General features: G+C 39.1%; 1 protein-coding gene across 1 annotated transcript in view; it reads left to right on the forward strand.

The window, feature by feature from the left end:
- The first annotated feature begins 14,057 nt into the window (after nucleotides 1–14,057).
- The window catches only part of FAM241A (family with sequence similarity 241 member A), a 45,367-nt gene continuing 39,963 nt past the window's right edge, over nucleotides 14,058–19,461 (forward strand). Inside the window, exon 1 of the mRNA XM_047718224.1 lies at nucleotides 14,058–14,434. Within this exon, the coding sequence (XP_047574180.1) occupies nucleotides 14,255–14,434 (180 nt within the window). The 5' untranslated portion in view covers nucleotides 14,058–14,254. The remainder of the gene's footprint in view (nucleotides 14,435–19,461) is intronic.

The following is a 19,461-nucleotide window of genomic DNA, read 5'->3' on the forward strand; positions in this document are numbered from 1 at the left end:
AATTGGTTATAATTTATGTTACTATTAAGATTTACATGACCTTAAGTGATGTGCTAAATGAAAGGCACAAAACACTTAAGTCTTTTCTAAGATATTTCTTAAAAGATCACTAAAAATATAGACTAATTTAATAATTGCATCTTCTGATTCTATTGTTATTTTTGTTATTTTGCTAGCATCACACATTTGCTTAAGAGATTTTCCATGTTGTTGAGTGCTTACAGTCTCATAGGGAATACAAAGCATTTATACAACTAAATATAAATGTTTTAGAGCTCCGAAGATGTCAGAATGAGGCAGTGGGACATCCCTAAGGTCTTCAAAGATTTCTATTCTGAAAAAAAGTCTACGTTCTGCCTTGTCCCAGACCTAAATTGACTGGTTCATGTAAGGACAGGAGGGCAGTTATAGGAAGATACCCTATGGTGGTTTATGTTTGTTAACTGTATTTATGTTTGTTAATGTAAAGGCATTAGGACAGTAAGAAAATAAGTGGAGTGATGTGAACAAAAATTAAAACCTCATCTCTCCAGAATCATTAATGAATGAATGAAGGTATGCAGAGTTTTCAGAGAAGTATATCCTTTATACACATTTAAAACAAATTTAACCATCTAGGGGTCCCTGGTGGCTCAGTCAGTTGAGTGAGTTGACTCTTGATTTCGGCTCAGGTCATGATCTTGGGGTCAAGAGACTGAGCCCTGTATTGGGGCCCAGTGTGAAGCCTGCTTAAGATTCTCTCTCCCTATTCCCCTGCGCATACCCAGCCATCTCCCACCACATAAGTGCATTCACTATCTCTCTTTAAAAAAAAAAAAATTAACCATCTTGAATGCAAATATTTCTAAAATTTATTGTACATTACCTTGACTTCTTAAGTGGGCTTATTCTTCAAGGTTATGATAAGAAACATTTGTGCAAAACACAGATTGTGCAACTCGAATCTGAGATCAGGTGGTAGATTGACTCATAAGAATCATTTAGGTCACCTTGTGAAAATATAGAGAGAAGATGGGATGCCTGGGTGGCTCAGAGGGTTAAAGCCTCTGCCTTCTGCTCAGATCATGATCCCAGGTTCCTGGGATTGAGCCCCGCATCGGGCTCTCTGCTCAGCAGGGAGCCTGCTTCCTCCTCTCTCTCTGCCTGCCTCTCTGCTATTTGTGATCTCTGTCTGTCAAATAAGTGAATAAAATCTTTAAAATATATATATATATAGAGAGAGAAGATTCTGATTTTCTAGGGCAGGAGTAAAGCCCGGAAATATGTGCCTTTTAAAAACTTTCTTGGGTGATTCTAATTCATAGCCAGTTTCATGAACAGAGTGTAAAAGTTAGAACACTTACCTATTAGTATTCAGGTAGCTTTATTTCTAATAGTTGTTCATGTACTCAGTGCACATTGACTGGGCATCTAATATGTCCTAATACTGAACACCTAAAGTGGACTTTGGTATATAAAGATGAATAAAACATGACCTGTCAAAGAGTTCATATTCAAGTAGGGGAGCCAAATACATAATTATGGTACTGTGGGTCAGTCCAATAACAGGATGCCATGAAAATCAATCACTGGATAGTGAAAGACCTTTTAGCTTAGCCAGGGCTTCCTGGAGGAGATGGCATCTGAGATGAATCCTAGAGTTTGAGATATTAGCCAAGTGAATTTGGAGTGAGAATGGGAAGAGAGAAGGGGGCAATGTACCAAGTCAGCCCCTAATTACACATATAGTATCAGGAATTGATGGTAGAAAGAAGGGAAGGAGTGGGTAAGAGTTCAACGTTCATCTTGCAAACAGTAGAAAGCTGTTGCAACATAAAGTCAAAAGTGTCACCATCACACTTGCATTTCCATCAGATGTCTCCGGCTGGATAACTGGTATATAAATTTAAGAAGGATAAGAAATGGAAGGACAAAGAGGATTTAAGTAATTGGTGGAAGAATTCCAGGCAGTGAAAACTAACACGGAAAAAATGATACAAGTTTGAGGAAAATACAGACAAAAAGACAAGGTGATTGATTTGATGAGGATGGCAGGTGGGGAGGTTGGAAAAGGACTGGAAAAGAGAAAAACGGAGTCAAGAATAACTCCACACACCAGTAAGACTATAAGGCAAGGAACTAATCCTTTCTAAATGTCATTAATTAAATGTAGAGCCTAGGGGTACCTGGGTGGCTCAGCTGATTAGGCAGCTGGCTCTTGGTTTAAGCTCAGGTCATGATCTCGGGGTACTGGGATCAAGCTCCATGTTGGGCTCCCCTCTGAACTGGGAAGCTACTTGAGACTCTATCTTCTCCTCCTGCTCCCTCCCCCTGCTTGTTCTCTCTCCCTCTCAAATAAATAAATAATTCTTTAAAAAATACAAAATAAAAATATGAAGTCTAGGTGACCTTTAAGAGAATGTCTATCCTGAAAGTCTATGAATCATTATAATATAGATTATTGTATTATTCAATGATGTCCTCAAAACCTCTTAATGTTGACCTTACACTAAGTGACTCGTGGACTTTTTTTTTTAAGATTTTATTTATTTGACAGAGATCACAAGTAGGCAGAGAGGCAGGCAGAGAGAGAGAGAGGAGGAAGCAGGCTCCCCGTGGAGCAGAGAGCCCGATGCGGGGCTCAATCCCAAGACCCTGGGGTCATGACCTGAGATGAAGGCAGAGGCTTTAACCCACCAAGCCATCCAGGCGCCCCACTCCTGGACTTTTTTTTAAGATTTTTTTTTTAATTTGTCAGAAAGTAGGAAAGGGAGAGAGCACAATGGAGAGGGAGCAGCAGGCAGCGGGAGAAGCAGGATCCCTGCCCAACAAGAGACCCAGTGCAGGACTTGATCCCAAGACACTGCGATCATGACCTGAGCCAAAGGCAGACACTTAACCAACTGAGCCACCTCGGCGTCCCACTTCTGGACATTTTAAGTTCAAATGCCTGTTTTCTAGAATAATGTTAAGTTCTCTCTTGGTGTTAGCTTATCAGCTATAATAGTAGCTGCTGACAACATGCCTGCCTACAATAGTTCTTCCTTTCTCTCAGTTTTCTATTTCATATGTATACTATAGGTATGGAAGTTAGGTAACTAATCTCCCTCTCTTCTAAATTACATAGCACTTCATTTGTAACACCCTATGACATTTCTTCATTCTACACTGTTTTGTATAGAATAATGCCTTGTCAAGGTTTAAGCAACTGAGAATAAAAAAGGACTCAATATTCTTTGTGCCCTTTTTCCATAAGTGACTCCTTGCACAATCACACTGCAAACAAAACTTAAATAATACATAGGTATTTTTGCATCAAGATTGTTAAAATTGTGAATAGATTATGAATAAACAGACTGAAGACCCAAGTAGAATTTTTTTTTCCTGAGTAGAGGTACTATAATGTTCAAAAGATTTAACAGTCTTTCAGAAGGCCTTTTGCTCAGTTCCTTATTCCTGTATTCTAGATAGATAACATTATTAAGAGTCAGATATGGGGGGGCGCCTGGGTGGCTCAGTGGGTTGAGCTGCTGCCTTCAGCTCGGGTCATGATCTCAGGTCGCTGGGATCGGGTCCCGCATCGGGCTCTCTGCTCAGCGGGGAGCCTGCTTCCCTCTCTCTCTCTCTGCCTGCCTCTCCATCTACTTGTGATCTCTCTCTGTCAAATAAAAAAAAAAGAGTCAGATATGGGGCACCTCAGTGGCTGTTGTTAAGCGGCTGCCTTTGGCACAGGTCATGATCCCAGGGTCCTGGGATCGAGCCCCACATCATGCTCCTTGCTTGATGGAAGCCTGCTTTTCCCTCTCCCACTCCCCTTGCTTGTGTTCCCTCTCTTGCAGTGTCTCTCTCTGTCAAATAAATAAAATCTTAAAAAAAAAAAAAAAGAGTCAGAGATACCAAACAGCAAAACATCATTAGCACAGGAAAAACTGAAGAAAGTCAAGTACAATTTAAGAAAAGCAACTATCGGGGCACCTGGGTGGCTCAGTGGGTTAAAGCCTCTGCCTTCGGCTCGGGTCATGATTCCAGGATCCTGGGATCCAGCCCGCGTCGGGGCTCTCTGCTCAGCGGGGAGCCTGCTTCCTCCTCTCTCTGCCTGCCTCTCTGCCTATTTGTGATCTCGGTCAAATAAATAAAATACTAAAAAAAAAAAAGAAAGAAAAGAAAAGCAACTATCAAATAAATAGAGGAAGCCCCTGGTTTTATATACAATGAATTGCTATAAATTTACATGAGCATTAAATGTGCTCATTTTAGTTACAAAAATTCATTAGGTACAAACATTTCATTGGTGCAATTTGAAAATACAGGTCTAGCAATTTGTATCAACTTTTTACTCTTAACTTCCCTGATAATTGAACCTCACAGATAAACTGAACAAATTAAAACTAAATAGTGTATTGCTGATGTCAAAACTGTGCCACTAGGGATAAGCCTAATGATTTTGACCTTTGCTCAACTACAGTTAACTTTATGAGACCTACACATACCCTTATATACGTCTCAACAGAACTTTTATTTATGTAGCACACTGCCACTTTTATTTATAAAAATGTTATGTCAAAATTCAATTGAATAGTTAAATTGTCACGTGTTCCAAAAAGCACCGCAATGGGGCCAAACTAGTCTATTGGCCCTCTTCCTCTAATGGCTTAAAAGAATCATTCCCGGGACGCCTGGGTGGCTCAGTTGGTTAAGCAGCTGCCTTCGGCTCAGGTCATGATCCCAGCGTCCTGGGATCGAGTCCCACATCGGGCTCCTTGCTCATCAGGGAGCCTGCTTCTCCCTCTGCCTCTGCCTGCCATTCTGTCTGCCTGTGCTCGCTCTCTCTCCCTCTCTCTCTAAAAAAAAAAAAAAAAAAAAAAAAAAAAAAGAATCATTCTCCAGCTGCTGAACACAACAATACACATTTTATTTATAAGTGTCAATTAATGATGTGGAAAGTGCAAGCTGGAAAAAGCCTCAGAAATTGTGAGTTAAGGACTGCCCGTAATTTGAATATTTAAGAAGGTAAAGAATCACAGAATTTTGGTTTTCTAGTTTTTAAATATACCATGTCTAATTTGCTGCAGAAGCAGAAAGGAGCTAGTTAGTATCCACAGAAAGCCAAAAATTTGCTTGTCTAAAGTCCCCCAAGTCTACTCCCAACTTATATTCTGTCCTACATGAACTCTAAAAAAGAATTTAGCTAGCAGGGGCTTCTGCTTCTTCTCTATAATGATTAAGGTTTGGCAAACATCTTTTTGGTCTTACCTTACTTGATACAAGATGGGAATTTTCCACAGATATTTTTAATTGGAAACAAAGCAGAGCAAGAGGCCTCAAAATGAGCATAGATATGGGATGAGTTTTACAGAGTAAGCCTTTTATCCCAAACCTAATAAAAATTTAGATATGGCTGAATCAGCTCAAACATTGATTATGTACCTACTACATACCCGGCACTTAGTAAAGCACAAAGATTAACAGTGGATCTTCCCTCTAGAAACATATAGTTCAGAGAGAGGAATACATAAACAAAGGAATTACTATAATGTGACAAATGCTAGAATAGCCATAATCACGTATTATTGGTTTGCTAACAGGCTTGATGGAATATTTCTTTTAAATCTATTGATTTTTACTCTCCCCTCAGTCTTAATAGTATTTTTGGGGGGATTTTATTTATTTGACAGAGAGAGAGATCACAAGCAGGCAGAGAGGCAGGCAGAGAGCTGGGGGAAGCTGATCAGAGAACCCGACATGGGGCTCAATTCCAGAACCCTGAGACCACGACCCGAGCCAAAGGCAGAGGCTTAACCCTCTGAGCCACCCAGGTGCCCCCTTAATAGTATTTATTAGCCTTTTGTCAAGGTCATGCCCTATTGATGAAACTTGCCTTCTTTGTCTTTCATACCTAGATCAAAGATGATAAAGACAGGGCACTTGCACCATCACTCATATTTCCCTTACCATGGTAGTCATTCTTTGCCAAAAAGTTCTCAAAAGCCATCTTACAGAGTGTACCAGGCAGTCATTAAGATTAACTGGCACATGAGATGAAAACCATCTTCTTCCTTCAATCTGGATTTACTTCCACTAGCAAGATATTTGCAGATGCTGTTTGAAACTCTCAGCATGGGGTTGCTTGCCCAGCCAAAAACACATATACTTTAATTTCTGTTAAAGCTTTTTGTATTCCCTTTTGGGCCAACCACTAATTTATTTCATATGTGAGGAAACTCAAGGTCCAAGCTCATCTATAGAGAAAAAATAACTATAGGTTTCCCATATGCAATGAAAAATCACACATACCTCATTATTAGTTCTACTCACATAACATTAATACTAATTAGTATGTTTTGATTATGAACTTGAGTGCCAATAATACCTGTATATTGCAAATACAAAAACTGAGAATTAGAGAGAGTCGGGATTAGAATTCAGGCAAAGTCAAGACTCTTGAATTACTAACTTGTACCTTCTACCACCTCCACTCATTCTCTTCTCCGGATCCTTCTAAATGTTCCCAGACAAGACTCCTCTGAAAAGCCCTTATTTAGTTTTATTTTTTTAAAGCTTTTATTTATTTATCTGAGGGAGAGAGAATGTGTGAAAGAGAGAGCAGGAGCAGTCAGGGGGAATGTCAGAGGGAGAAGGAGATTCCCCACTGAGCAGGGAACCTTGGTGCAGGACTTGATCCTGGCACCCCAGGATCACCAGGATCATGACCTGAGCTGAAGGCAGTCACTTAACCAACTGAGCCACCCAGATGCCCTGTCCTTAGTTTTTTAAAAAGTCCTTAGTTTCCTTTATACACTATTTTAAACATATACTGAGAGTATAAACATATACATTTTAAACATATAAACATATACAGGAAAGCAAATGTTATGACAAAACATCAACATCTCGTCAATCAAGGAGAAAGCTCTCTTGGTATTCCTGCAACTTTTCTGAATGTTTGAAATCTTTCAAAATAACAAGTTGGAGACAGAAGGGTTATAGACCTAATATTTGCTGAGTAAAGGGTCTTAAAATTATAGATGCCTTAGAATGTTAATAGGACAATTTATATGTTCATTAAAACATTTTAAAAAATTTGAGGAGGGTGCAGAAAATAATCTTAGGCAATTTGAGTGATAAAGGAATATGCAGCATAAGAAAATTGTTTCTATCCTTTTGCTTTTGAGAATTAATCTCCTAATAAGAATAGCCTGACTGACTGGAATAAATGCAAAAGACAGCAGCCAGGACACACAGGCTAGATCTGGAGGCAAAGTCATATGGAAATCATAGAATTTTAAAACAGAGGTTTTTAAAATTGTCTACTTCAATCTGCTCATTTAACTGATGATGGAACTCAATATCAAGCTTTAAATGAACTGTCCAAATTTCTGCAGTCTAATAGTTGCAAACTACTCCTTTCTTCTGTTTCTCATTTAGAGCCTGTGTCATTCTAATTCCTTTATTAAGTGATGAAGCCATCACAACCAAGATGGCCTATGAGAAAAGGGGTGGGCGGGCAGTGAATATTATGGTGATAGATTCATTGGCCAACATGACTGAAAAAGGCATATAGGGGTCACTTAACTTTTAGAGGAACTGGCTAAAAATATTCATCTCTCAGTCATGTATTCCACTAGGTCAGCTTCATTATTAGGCTATAAGGTGGTTCTCCTATATTTCCGAGTTCATATCATCACACACCAATCCTGTAGATCAGATTTTGCTTTTAAGTCCCAGAACTAAATTTTATTGACCCTGATCAGCCTGACTTGGTCATGGTGTGTCCATCCTTTAACCAATCTCTGTGGCCATGGGAGGAAAACAAGGTCAAATGCATTTGATTTACTTAGCAATGGTCATATTTCCCAGTCCTGGACTTAGGAAAAGTCATATTCACTGAAATCACAGACTAAGAGTGGGGGAGAGTTGGATCAATTAAAAAAAAAAAAAAAGCTGGAATACTATTAACACAAGAAGTAGGTACAGATAACAAATGGCAAAATCCAAAAATTCTACAACATCTATCCATAAGCAAAAATGGAAAAAATAAAGGTGAAGAGAAGATAAAAATTGCCTTTTATAAAACGCCCAAAAAAAAAATATCTTAAGGGGAAAGAAAGACCAATCTGTTTTCTTATACTTCAGGAAAGAATAAAGACCAATAGGCAGAGGAGAAAAGGCTTCAGATTCAATTCAGTAGATGTGAAGAACTTTCTAACAATTAAAGATATCCAGTAACTGAACAGGTGGCACAATGAAGTAATGAGTTTCCCATAGTTGGAAGCTTTCAAGCAGAAGGAGGGTGACCATCTGTCATGAATGTTATAGAAGGGATCTCTATATTGGGTGGGAGGTTGCTCTAAACTGACTGTTAGATTCCTTCCAACTCTAAGATTCTAAATTATTGAGAACAGCATGAATAAAAGATCCAAACCCATTCAAGAACTAAATTATTCAACAAAAGGTGATAGAACTTTCAGCTATGGAGTTGAATCCACCAGACTTTGGGTGCCAGCTATCCCATTTTATAAGGAAAACAGATACAAATCTTTACAAATGTTTATTTTTAAATTACAACAGTAAAGTTAATTTTATAAGGGAGCATACCACCCTGCCCCCCCAATTTAAAAATTTTCTCTTTCAGATTTGATCAATGTTTACATAATTTCACTTCTATCAGACTTATTCCCTAATGGAACAAAGCTAACTTTTGTATTACTCTTTTAATCTTCCCAGCTTCTGGGATATAGGATAGCTGGGTGGCACTGCTACCACCAACCTGTACTTTTTCATTCAGCATTATAGTAAATATATTTACTACATTGAGACAAAAATCTCCATTGTTAACATTTTAACACCTTACACATTCAGTTGTATTGGTGTATCAGATTTACTCAGCCATTTCCCTGTTGGCATTCAGGCTTCTTTGAAGTCTTCACTATAGTTCTACCATAAACATCTTTATACAAACAGGCTTTTCCCCTTTTGAATTATTTCCTACATCTGGGGTTACTAAGCCAAAGGGTATGGATATTTTTATGGTTCTGAATATGTACTAACAAAAGAATGTTAGCACTACTGGCAATAACTGAGTTTAACATTTCCTTAAGGCCATACTAGGTCCAATTCAACATTTTAAAAATTGGTAACATACATTAAGTGGTACTTTATAATTACTTTTTTTTTCCTCTACTAGTGAATTGGAATAGCAATCTCAACATTTTTTTTTTTAAGCCAAACACAACTCTTAATTTGCATTCCGACTGTAGGGGAAGAACTCAGCAGCACATGTAGATATAAAGTCACGTCAAAGAAGAGAATAAACAGTGTTAAAGTAACCAAATTAGGCCTTAGTTGGAGTCCACTCATGTTAAGCCCCATGTTAGCAAACCAAAACTTAATTTTCTCTGTTAGGCTCTCCCAGGAAATGAAGGCCTAGCTCAACCAGTCAGCACTTGCCTGCACAAGACAAGTTATCTAACCCAGCTCCAAACTTCCCTCTGCTCCAGTCAGCAAATGCCCAGTATAACTTCCTTGCTCCTCCTCATTTTGGTCTATAAAACCCTCCTGAATTGAACAATTCTTTGGAGCTCCTTTCTGTCTGCTATAATGGATATTGCTCAATCCATGAATCACTGAATAAGCCAATACGATCCTTAAAATGGCCTCAGTTGAATTTTGTTCTTTAGCAACAGCAAGTCTAAAAATTAATTCCAAGAAGGGCAAATGTCTGCTCCTCTGAATCAGAGTGGTCTCTCTGGGAAGGCTAAAGAACATTGAGCAAGCATTGGTTCAACATCTCTCTGATATAGCTTCCTGAAACTAAAGGAAGGCTGAAGAAAGTGCATGGTCTCCAATAAGTTACTTTTCCTTTAAATCCACATATATCAATCTAGAAACCATACCTTTTCCTGAGATTTTTGGTTCAGATTCCAAACATCTCAAAAATAATTCCTCATACCAAAGGATCTGCTAAACAGAAAAGAAGCAGAAAAAAATCATATATGAAGCAAAAATTAAAACACAGGAAACATAACAAATTAACATCATAGTAATATGAAAAAAAATCAAATTGAAAATGAAGTTTCCACAAATAACTGCACTTGTTATTTCTAAGATTATAGTACTAAATGAGGACAGATCACTCTGATTTGTTCATTTTCCTCTGGAAAAATGTCTAAGTAAGAGTGGAAGAAAAATAAAAATAAGTTATTAAAGGTGTGAAAGTGAGAGATTAAAAGTTCTTATTCCCAAAGCAACTGCACAAGACACATTAGCACTACATAGGCCACTCTTTAGACAGGCATCTGTTTCTTGCCACTTACTAATTCCTGTGAAAACTCAAGGTAAATACACTAATAAAATCACAACTAAACTACACACAATTTGAGACCAACATGTCATAGTTGCCTAGGTAATAGCAAATATATTTGCCACAGGTAACTGCAATAATAGCTTTTTACATATAATATCCATATTGTACAGTCCAGTGAAAACGGCCTTCCCCTCCCATAAGATGTGGTTGAAAGTGTGCTGTCTGGGATGTAATCTGAATAATGTTTCTTGTTTTTGTTTTTGTTTTTGTTTTGTTTTTTTTGTTTTTTATTTTTTCACAAAATGCTACTATTAGAATTTTTTTTTAAAGAAGTGATTCCCTAAATCTCTAGGAAAGACCAAAGTCTTTATGAACAAAGGAATCACAGTTCAAAGAGAAAACTCATTCACTAAATGAAAGGTAGACAACACTAAGACAAAAGAAGAAGTTGTGACATCAGTCCTGGACGAGGATCAGAAGATTTTGGCCACTCTTTTGTGGAAGTTCTTGGATTTTGCCAGATAAACAGACCAGAATTTGAAAGAGAATAAAATGGAACCTTCTTAAGAGTAGGGACCTAGGGGTGCCTGGGTGGCCCAGTGGGTTAAGCCGCTGCCTTCGGCTCAGGTCGTGATCCCAGGGTCCTGGGATGGAGTCCCGCATTGGGCTCTCTGCTCAGCGGGGAGCCTGCTTCCCTTCCTCTCTCTCTGCCTGCCTCTCTGCCTACTTGTGATCTCTGTCTGCCAAATAAATAAATAAAATCTTAAAAAAAAATAAATAAATAATAAATAAATAAATAAAAATTAAAAAAAAAAAGAGTAGGGACCTAGACCTGGGCCTAATGCCTAGTGGTGTTCAATAAATACGTGTTAAATGACTGAATACAATTCTTGAAGAAAAAGCCTGAATCTCTGAAAGTCCAGAGAATATATTCTAGAACCAAAGGTTTTCTGTAAGACTTGACCCCCAAGATGAACAAAACTAAGCTCTATCTTACTCTTTTTACCTGCCCTACTATATCTATTCTATGCCTTCTGAATCCTCATATATAAAAGGAATTTCTGTTCACTCTGTAACCTGACTGAAGAGTGCATAGCTGCTTGACTTATCAAGTTGTCAGACACAGGCCAAAAGAGGGGGAACTGTTAAACTCCACAGAGTTGGCAGTAAAAGGCTGATGTTCTCTGTGCCACTATATATAATCGTAAAGCTTTTTGTAAAAAATTTATAGGCCATTATTTATAAGAAATATTACTGAGAGCCAAAGCAAAATTTCAAGAATAAAAATGTTGTCATTAGAGCAAAGCAAAGAGGCCCATCAGGTACTATTTTTGGCTTCCCATGGAGACATTTGTTTCTCATTATATATATAATATTAAATACTTTCCTCTGGGTCTTAAAAGGTTTTTAAGAAAGGAAATAAACCAGATTAATTTTCTTTCTAATTTGTGATATCCAAAGGCATATTTTCTAGTTTCTATAGTCCTGATTGCAAAAAACAGGAAACAGATCTTAAAATAAGTCTTTAAATGATGTCTGAGTGGCTCAGTCAGTTAAGCCTCTGCCTTTGGCTCAGATCATGATCCCAGGGTCCTGGGATGGAGCCCAGAACAGGGAGCCTGCTTCTCCCTCTCCCTCTGCCTGCCACTCCCCCTGCTTGAGTGCTCTCTTTGTCAATTAAAAAAATAAAAATCTCTTTAAAAAATAAATAAATAAAATAATTCTCTAAGTTTCTATTTTAATTCCCTCTCTGTGCCTGAAGACATTTTAATAGGAGATTCCAAATAACTCATTCTTCTCCATACATAGGCATATTAATTTTCCTTTGACAAATAGCCTGATATTTTATCTATACAATAGTCTATAATTTTCCTCAAAGAACAGGTAAAAGATATACAAAGTTTTTTTTGTGTTTTTTTTTTTTAAATACCCTCCAACTTCCCTTCAACAAAATGGGTAGAGTGGTTTAATGTGTGTTTTCTAACACCATCAAGCAGTTAACTCAGTTCTGATGCTATCTACCTGGAGCTAAGATCACAGATCTCACACCTTAAGAGCTCAGTACCACAGACTAACCTCCTTTTGATGCCAATAGCAGGTCCAGGTTGTTACCTGTGCTTCTGACCAACTGGCTCTAAATTGGAGGTTTCCATGACCCTATCCTGGGTTCAGTGAACTTGCTGGAACAGCTCACAGAAACTTTTACTAATCTATATATTATAAAGGATAATATAAAGGACACAGATGAACAGCCAGATGTAGAGGTACATAGGACAAGATGTGTTGGAAGGGGCACTGAGTTTCCATGTTCTGTGTGAACCACTCAGCTTACATGTTCCTGAGTTTACTAACCCAGAAGTTCTAAGAACCTCTGTCCTTTTGAGCTTCCAGTGGGGCTTCATTACATAGACATGATTGATTAAATCATTGACCATCCTTGATTGATTCAACTTCCAAAACCTCTCTACCCTCCTGGAGTTCAGGGGGTGGGACTAAAAATCCTAACCTGGTAGTCACCAGGATTATTCTCCCAGCAGTTAGCCCCCATCCTTAGTTAACTAGAGGCTTTCCAAATGTTTCCTCATTAGCATAAGAAAAGACGTTTATCATTCTCCTCCAGTAGGAAATTCCAAGGTTTCAGGAGCTCTGTTCCAACAGGATGAAGACCAAATATATGGTTGATTCTTGAACAACACAGGTTTGAACTGTGCAGGTCCACTAATGCTTGGATTTTTCATAGTACTATTAAGTATTTTCTCTTTCCTGTGATTTCTTTTTTAGTAGCATAATCTTTTCTCTAGTGTAGTTTATTGTAAGAATACAGTATATGATACCTATAACACACAAAATATACTAATCAACTATATATATGTATCAGTAAGACTTCTTTCCAGTCAACACTAGGCTAACAGTAATTCTTTGAGGAGTCAAAAGTTATACATGGTTTTTTGATTGTGCAGGTCAGTGTCCCTAACCCCTACAACCTTCAAGGGTCAACTGTATATTTCTTATAAATCATAATATCACAGGTAGTAAGGAAAAGACTAACGAATTAGTTGTATCCCCCTTACCATCCACTGAGAGAGAAAGACATATCCCTGCCCATTCACAGAAATATACACAAAGGCAGATACACTACCAAATACTCCCAAGGCTCCAACAACCAACACACATCGAAGAAACACCTAACAGAGACAAAGACACAGACCTTCAGAGAGATACTAGACAGAAGACAAAAGGAACAAAAGAGAGAAATGTGTATTACTTGCAAAGGATGGACGGCTACTCAGGACAGGCATCCAGCAGCACACCCAGGCACAACCCCTGTTTCAGGGAAGAACAGAAGTACCCTGCAGGGGTGTAACTGTTAATTACACACAACCCCAACACACATTCTCCCCTCCCTCCCTCACAAACACACTTTCTTACATACACACCTTATTTCTCGCACACACTGCTTTTCTAATACTTTTACACACACACTCTCACACATACAATCTCAAAATCTCTCAGTCTGTTATGTACCTAGTCACTCTCACACACTCCAACAGTCTCACACACACACACACACATACACACTATCTCGTACACAGACTCTTTCTTCACACACAATCTCTCACACACACGTACATACAGTCTCTTCATGTACATTCTCACACAATCTCACAAACACGCGCGAACACACACAGTCGCTCTCAATTCTCTCACACACGCCCCCGTTGGCTCCGCCCCCGCCCTGGCCCCTCCCCCGGGTGTGCTCCGCCCCGGGGGCCGGGGCGGGGCGAGCCAGTGACAGGAGAGGCCGGGCTGGGCTGGTACTTCTGGCACCCTGGCCAGCGGGGCGCGCTCCGGAGACTCCAGTCTGTGGCAGCGCGGCCGATCTCCGGACGGTCCTCGGGTGGCGACCGCTGCCTCGCATTTCACGCTCGGCCTCCTCCGGCGGCCGTCCCGGCGGCGGGAGTTGGCGACGGGATGTGCTCGGCCGGGGAGCTGCTTGGTGGCGGCGGCGGTGGCGGCGGCGGCGGCAGCAGCGGTGGGGAGCGCGACGAGGACGGGGACGCGCTGGCGGAGCGGCCGGTGGCGGGGACAGAGCCGGAGCCCGGAGCGAGCCCGCGCAGACGCGGGCAGCGTCCGCTGGAGGAGCGCGAGCAGGTGAGCGGGGAGGGGCGGCGCGGCCCGGCCGGTTTCCCGAGCCCCACCCGGCAGCGGAGGGAAGTAGGCGGGCGGGCGGCGCCTGTGCTCTCTGCTCGGCGTGAGGCGCTGGTCTCTGCGGCGTTCGGGGAAGCTGCCCGGAGGAGCGGTTAGACCGCGCGCTCTGGGCCGGGCTGCGGGGCCATGCGTGCGTGGTGGCGGGTGCCCTGGGATCGCGTGTCTGGCGGGGTCAGCACAGCCCTTGTCCTGCTGTGGGGCAGAGGAGGCTCAGGCCGGCACCCGGGGCTCTGTGGAAGTACCTCCATAACGGTCACTTGTCTAAAAGCCTTACATGTAAACATTTTTTTTTTCCCCAACTTCAAGTCGATACCCCTGTGCTGTGTTTTAGGGGATAGTTGCTCCCTTCCTGCCCTCCATCTTGGCATTTCTGAACACACACCTAGCGCCTCTGAAAAGGTGTGGGTGTATTTCTCTAGATATGCAATCAATGTCTGAAGGCATGTGTAGAAGCGAGACAGGGACTCTCCAAGAGTAGGTTCGTCACATGAACACAAAAGAGATCTAAACTTCATTTTAAAAGTGGAAAAGCAAGAAAATTGCTTTCTGTTAGTACCAAACGGAAAGAAGTATTAGTAAGGGACAGGAGAAGTTGGGTAATTTTTGAAACCCTCTGAATTTGTTCTCACTACATGAAGTATCATAATAAGCATTACAACATATCAGTTGTCTTCAAGAGTAGGCAAGAAATTTAATAAAAGAACTGAGTTAGACGTAGGATGGATCTTCACCAGCAGAAACAGTAATTAGACTCTCGAAAATACCTGAGATCAGCCAATCTTCAGAATCACATTAAAGAGCAGGAATTCAAATGATTATCTGCCTTTGCTAAAGCCTGTAGTGTTGGGACAGGGAATTGATACCTGTCTCCTTTAATTATTCTTCATCTGTCCTTTTTGTAACCTCTCACAGACTCCAATATCATCACTAAATCTATTAATAGGTAAAGTATAACTTCTAGGATTTCAACATTTCATTCAGAAAACAGAAATACCATTGCATGGGACACACAAAATATGCCTTAGCATTAGTCTCGCTCACCGCGTAGAAGTGTAATTTTTCATCCTTATGACAATATAAGAAATGGCATGGTGACTGAAGCAAATAATTGGTTGCCAGGAGATCTTCCCGATTCCCTTCCTAATGCTACCCTGCTCCCCAACTATACCAACTATACCATGACTCAGTAGCTAAAGGGCTTGGTTTCCTCTTGCTTTAGTTCAACTGGGAAAGTGAAGAAAACAGCAACAGGAACTCCCTGGGTGGTGGTGGTGGTGAGGGACTAAGGTTCTCAAAGTAAATTTTCAAATGTTGTAAGAGAGCTTGTAAAATATTATTTCATGTACACATCTGTGGATTTTACATCATCAATATCTCTGGTCTTACCAAAATTGCTTATGGTACAAAGAAAAAGGATGACACAAAAAAAATGAAATATATATACTAGAAAACATACATCCCAGCACTTTGCATACCTACTTCTATCATTCCCTGTCATGGAAATTTTTATTCCTGTATTCCTTTAAAATGGTTGAATTTTTTTTAATATATATATTTTTTAAGATATTTATCTCCTCATTTGACAGAGAGAGAGGGAACACAAGGAGAGGGAATGGAGGGAGGGAAAAGCCAGCTTCCCACTGAACAGGGAGCCTGATGAGGGGCTTGATCCCAGGACGCTGGGACCACGGCCCAAGCCCAAGGCAGACACCTAACAACTGAGCCACCCGGGTGCCCCAGAAAATATTATTTTTTATTAATGATGTATTTTTGTACTGTAAGCCCACATACACAATAATTGAGAATTACACCTGAGATATGCATTTACCACAAATGAGCACCAAAGAAGAACTTAGCAAAAAAACAAAAATGAGTGCTTGCTTCCACAGCGCATATACTAAAATTGGAAAGAAACCAAAAATGAACAAAAAATTGGGGCAGTGCAACCCTTTGTATAAGAAGCCAGCTTTTGTGCTAAATCATTCATTGATAATATTATCACTAAGGCTTGTTTTCTTTTTTTTCTCAAGTCCTACAAATGAAACTTAAAATTTTTATGCACTCCCTTGCAATGATGGTAACTGTAGATATAAAAATGTTTGAGGAAGAAGTAAATGAATTTAGTGACTATAAAATATATCCTGAGGAGTTGTTTGATTTAGTTTTTCTTTAGGGGATGGTATGTGTTTGTTTGTTATTTTAAGAGCACACAGACTCCAAATTACAAGAGAATATTTTTGAAAACTTGTTTTGCAGACTGGTTTTTAGAATTTAAAGTGACTTTTTCCACAGAAACAATGATAGACACAGAAACAAAACCAACACTAATTAGCTGGAAATGAGGCAGAGTCCCTCTTCCTGATGTCCTTTCTGCTTAGCACACTCACTTGGTGTTCCACAGTCTTAGTTAGCCTCACGGTTGTTGAGAGAGAACTGGCGGCATCCGTGGGGGCAGCAGCAAGAGACAGCACAGACTCTTCTTTTTTTCTGGATCAAGGCTATGGTGGTGCTCTTGAATGCAGTAGCTCCAGAAGACACCTGACTTTTGCTCCTGCAGCTTCCAGTGATTTTTTTCAGCCCCTAATTTTTTGTGTTAAATACCTTTGTTTCTATTTCCTTCACTGAGTTTTGCCCTTACCTGATAACTTGATGAAGCAGGTTTCTTCCATTAGCTATTCCCCAGGCTAAGTAAGGGTCCCTCCACATGCATCCTTTCCTTCACTGATTTTTCTTTCCATTCCTGTCTGAAAGTTCTCATGCCCTTCCTTCAGCCAGGAAGTCTCTTGTATCAGCTTTGGCTGGACAAAACCTACCTTTATCTCATTGGTACGATACCAGCTCAGAATGTATCTATAGCTTGGTATTTATTTCGTGTAATACTGAAATAGTAATATAGGTATTTTCTTAATAACTAAGATTGTCAGCATTGCTTTTTTTTCTTACTATTTGTTCTTAAATGCCACTCCATCTGAGAGAAAATGAAGGTTCCTTTGTCTCTCCTGGTAGGATGATGGACAAAGGAAGCCTAGTTAAATTCAAGTATCCTTGAGGACCTGAAAGGAAGACTTAAAAGAATAGAACAGGTCCTTTAGATGAAGGAACTGTGTCAAGTTTGAAGTAGGCATCAGACATCTCAGAGAGATAACCAAGGAAAAGAGACAAAATGCCCAAAAGATTGAAGGGAGAGGGTATAACTATCCCATGGGTGTGTTGTTCATTCTATGTATGAGAGATGATTCGATGATATTCACAACTATGACCGTCAGGTGGCTTTATATACGAGAGTCTCTGATCTACTGCATAAGTAAAGGACTAAACATCTCTAGTCCTTTTATTATATAACTACAGTGTGAATAGCATCTGCTTAGATGTGGCAGTTCACAACTTAAATAACCTAAGATGGCCCTTCGTACCTCCTAGAGCACAGAGATCCTATTATCCTCAGACTGACTTTAGAATCATTATCTTTAGCTCTAAGGTCATTATGGTTATTGAAGTAATATACTTTGGAAACTGTAGGAATAAAGAAAACTCTAGGAAAGGAAACGAAAGCATTTGAAATCCCACTCCAAGTAATATTTTATTAAAAAATACCAAACATTTAAAAAAATATATCTCATACAATGGTATTTCTACATTCATCTCTCTCTCTCTCTCATATATTACTATACTTGTATATATACACACATATATTTTAACATATTTTAATGTAATACTGAATTTGCCTTCTTGTTTTAGCTATTAGCGTGTTGTTTCATTTTCCCATGTTATGAAAAATTATTTGTAAAAATTATTTTAAGGCTGCCTAATAGTACATTTTCCTACTACTGTACATTAAGGTACAAACTTTCTTTTTAAATAATGCTATAAGGAAAATCTTTCCTTGAAAATCCTCACAGTTCTACCTTGCAATAGATTCCTAGAAACGAAAGAACTAGGTCAATGTGTCAAACTCATCGAAGCCTCTTGGAACATTCTAAAGGATTGCTTTCAAGAAAGATCACACCAATGTACACTCCCAGCATTGGAGTGTGAGAGTGCTGATTGGAAACCATCCATGCCTCTAATGAATGGTATAATTTATAGATTAATCTTTGCCAATTTAGTGGGTCAAAATTATCTTGTGTTATAAGATATTGCTGGAGAGGTTTACTAAACCTTTCATGTATTTATTGAGCATTTGCATTTCTTTTTAATCATGTTCTTTGAACTTTTTTGACACTAAAATGTTAATCTCTTACTTCACATTGATTATAAATATTTTCTGTGCTTGCTATTGACTTTATAATTTTGTTAATGATATTTTTGATTTAAAAATGCTTTAAATTTTTATTTGCTAAAGGAATTTTAGTAGTTTCATTCTCACATACCACACATATACACATGCATAATGTATATACATATCTATATCTGTTGAGAGCATTCTTTCTAACCCTACAATCAGTTAAATATCCAGTATTTTCTTGTGTGTGTGTGTGTATTTATGGTTTTATTATTATTTTTTAAATTCTGTATGTTTTGTCTCTTTAGAATATCTTTATGTATTGGGTGGAGTTATGGAGCTAATCTGTTTTATTCTCTGCCAATGATTGGATAATCCACTTTCTCCCTGGCTTATACAATCCTTTATAATAGTTATAAATAGTAAAATCTATATTAAGCTTTTACATTTTTGTTGGTATTGTGAACAGGATTTTTTTCCCCACAAATAACCCTTTTGCTGCTGGTTTCTAGCTACTGGCTTTTATATATTTAGTTTTTAACTAGTTACCTTTCTGAATTCTTTTATTAATTCTAATGCTAATAAATAACAGTATCTCTTAGACTTGATTCCTTTGCATCTTCTAAATATATAATCATCCAATCTATAGATAAGGTTGATTTTGCTTCCTTTCAAATGCTAATGCTTCATTTCGACTTCTTGCCTTTGTGATACCTAGAACTTTTAGATCAATGCTCATTCATAGATA

Source organism: Lutra lutra, chromosome 2 (genome assembly GCF_902655055.1).
Source record: "Lutra lutra chromosome 2, mLutLut1.2, whole genome shotgun sequence".
Classification (NCBI taxonomy): domain Eukaryota; kingdom Metazoa; phylum Chordata; class Mammalia; order Carnivora; family Mustelidae; genus Lutra; species Lutra lutra.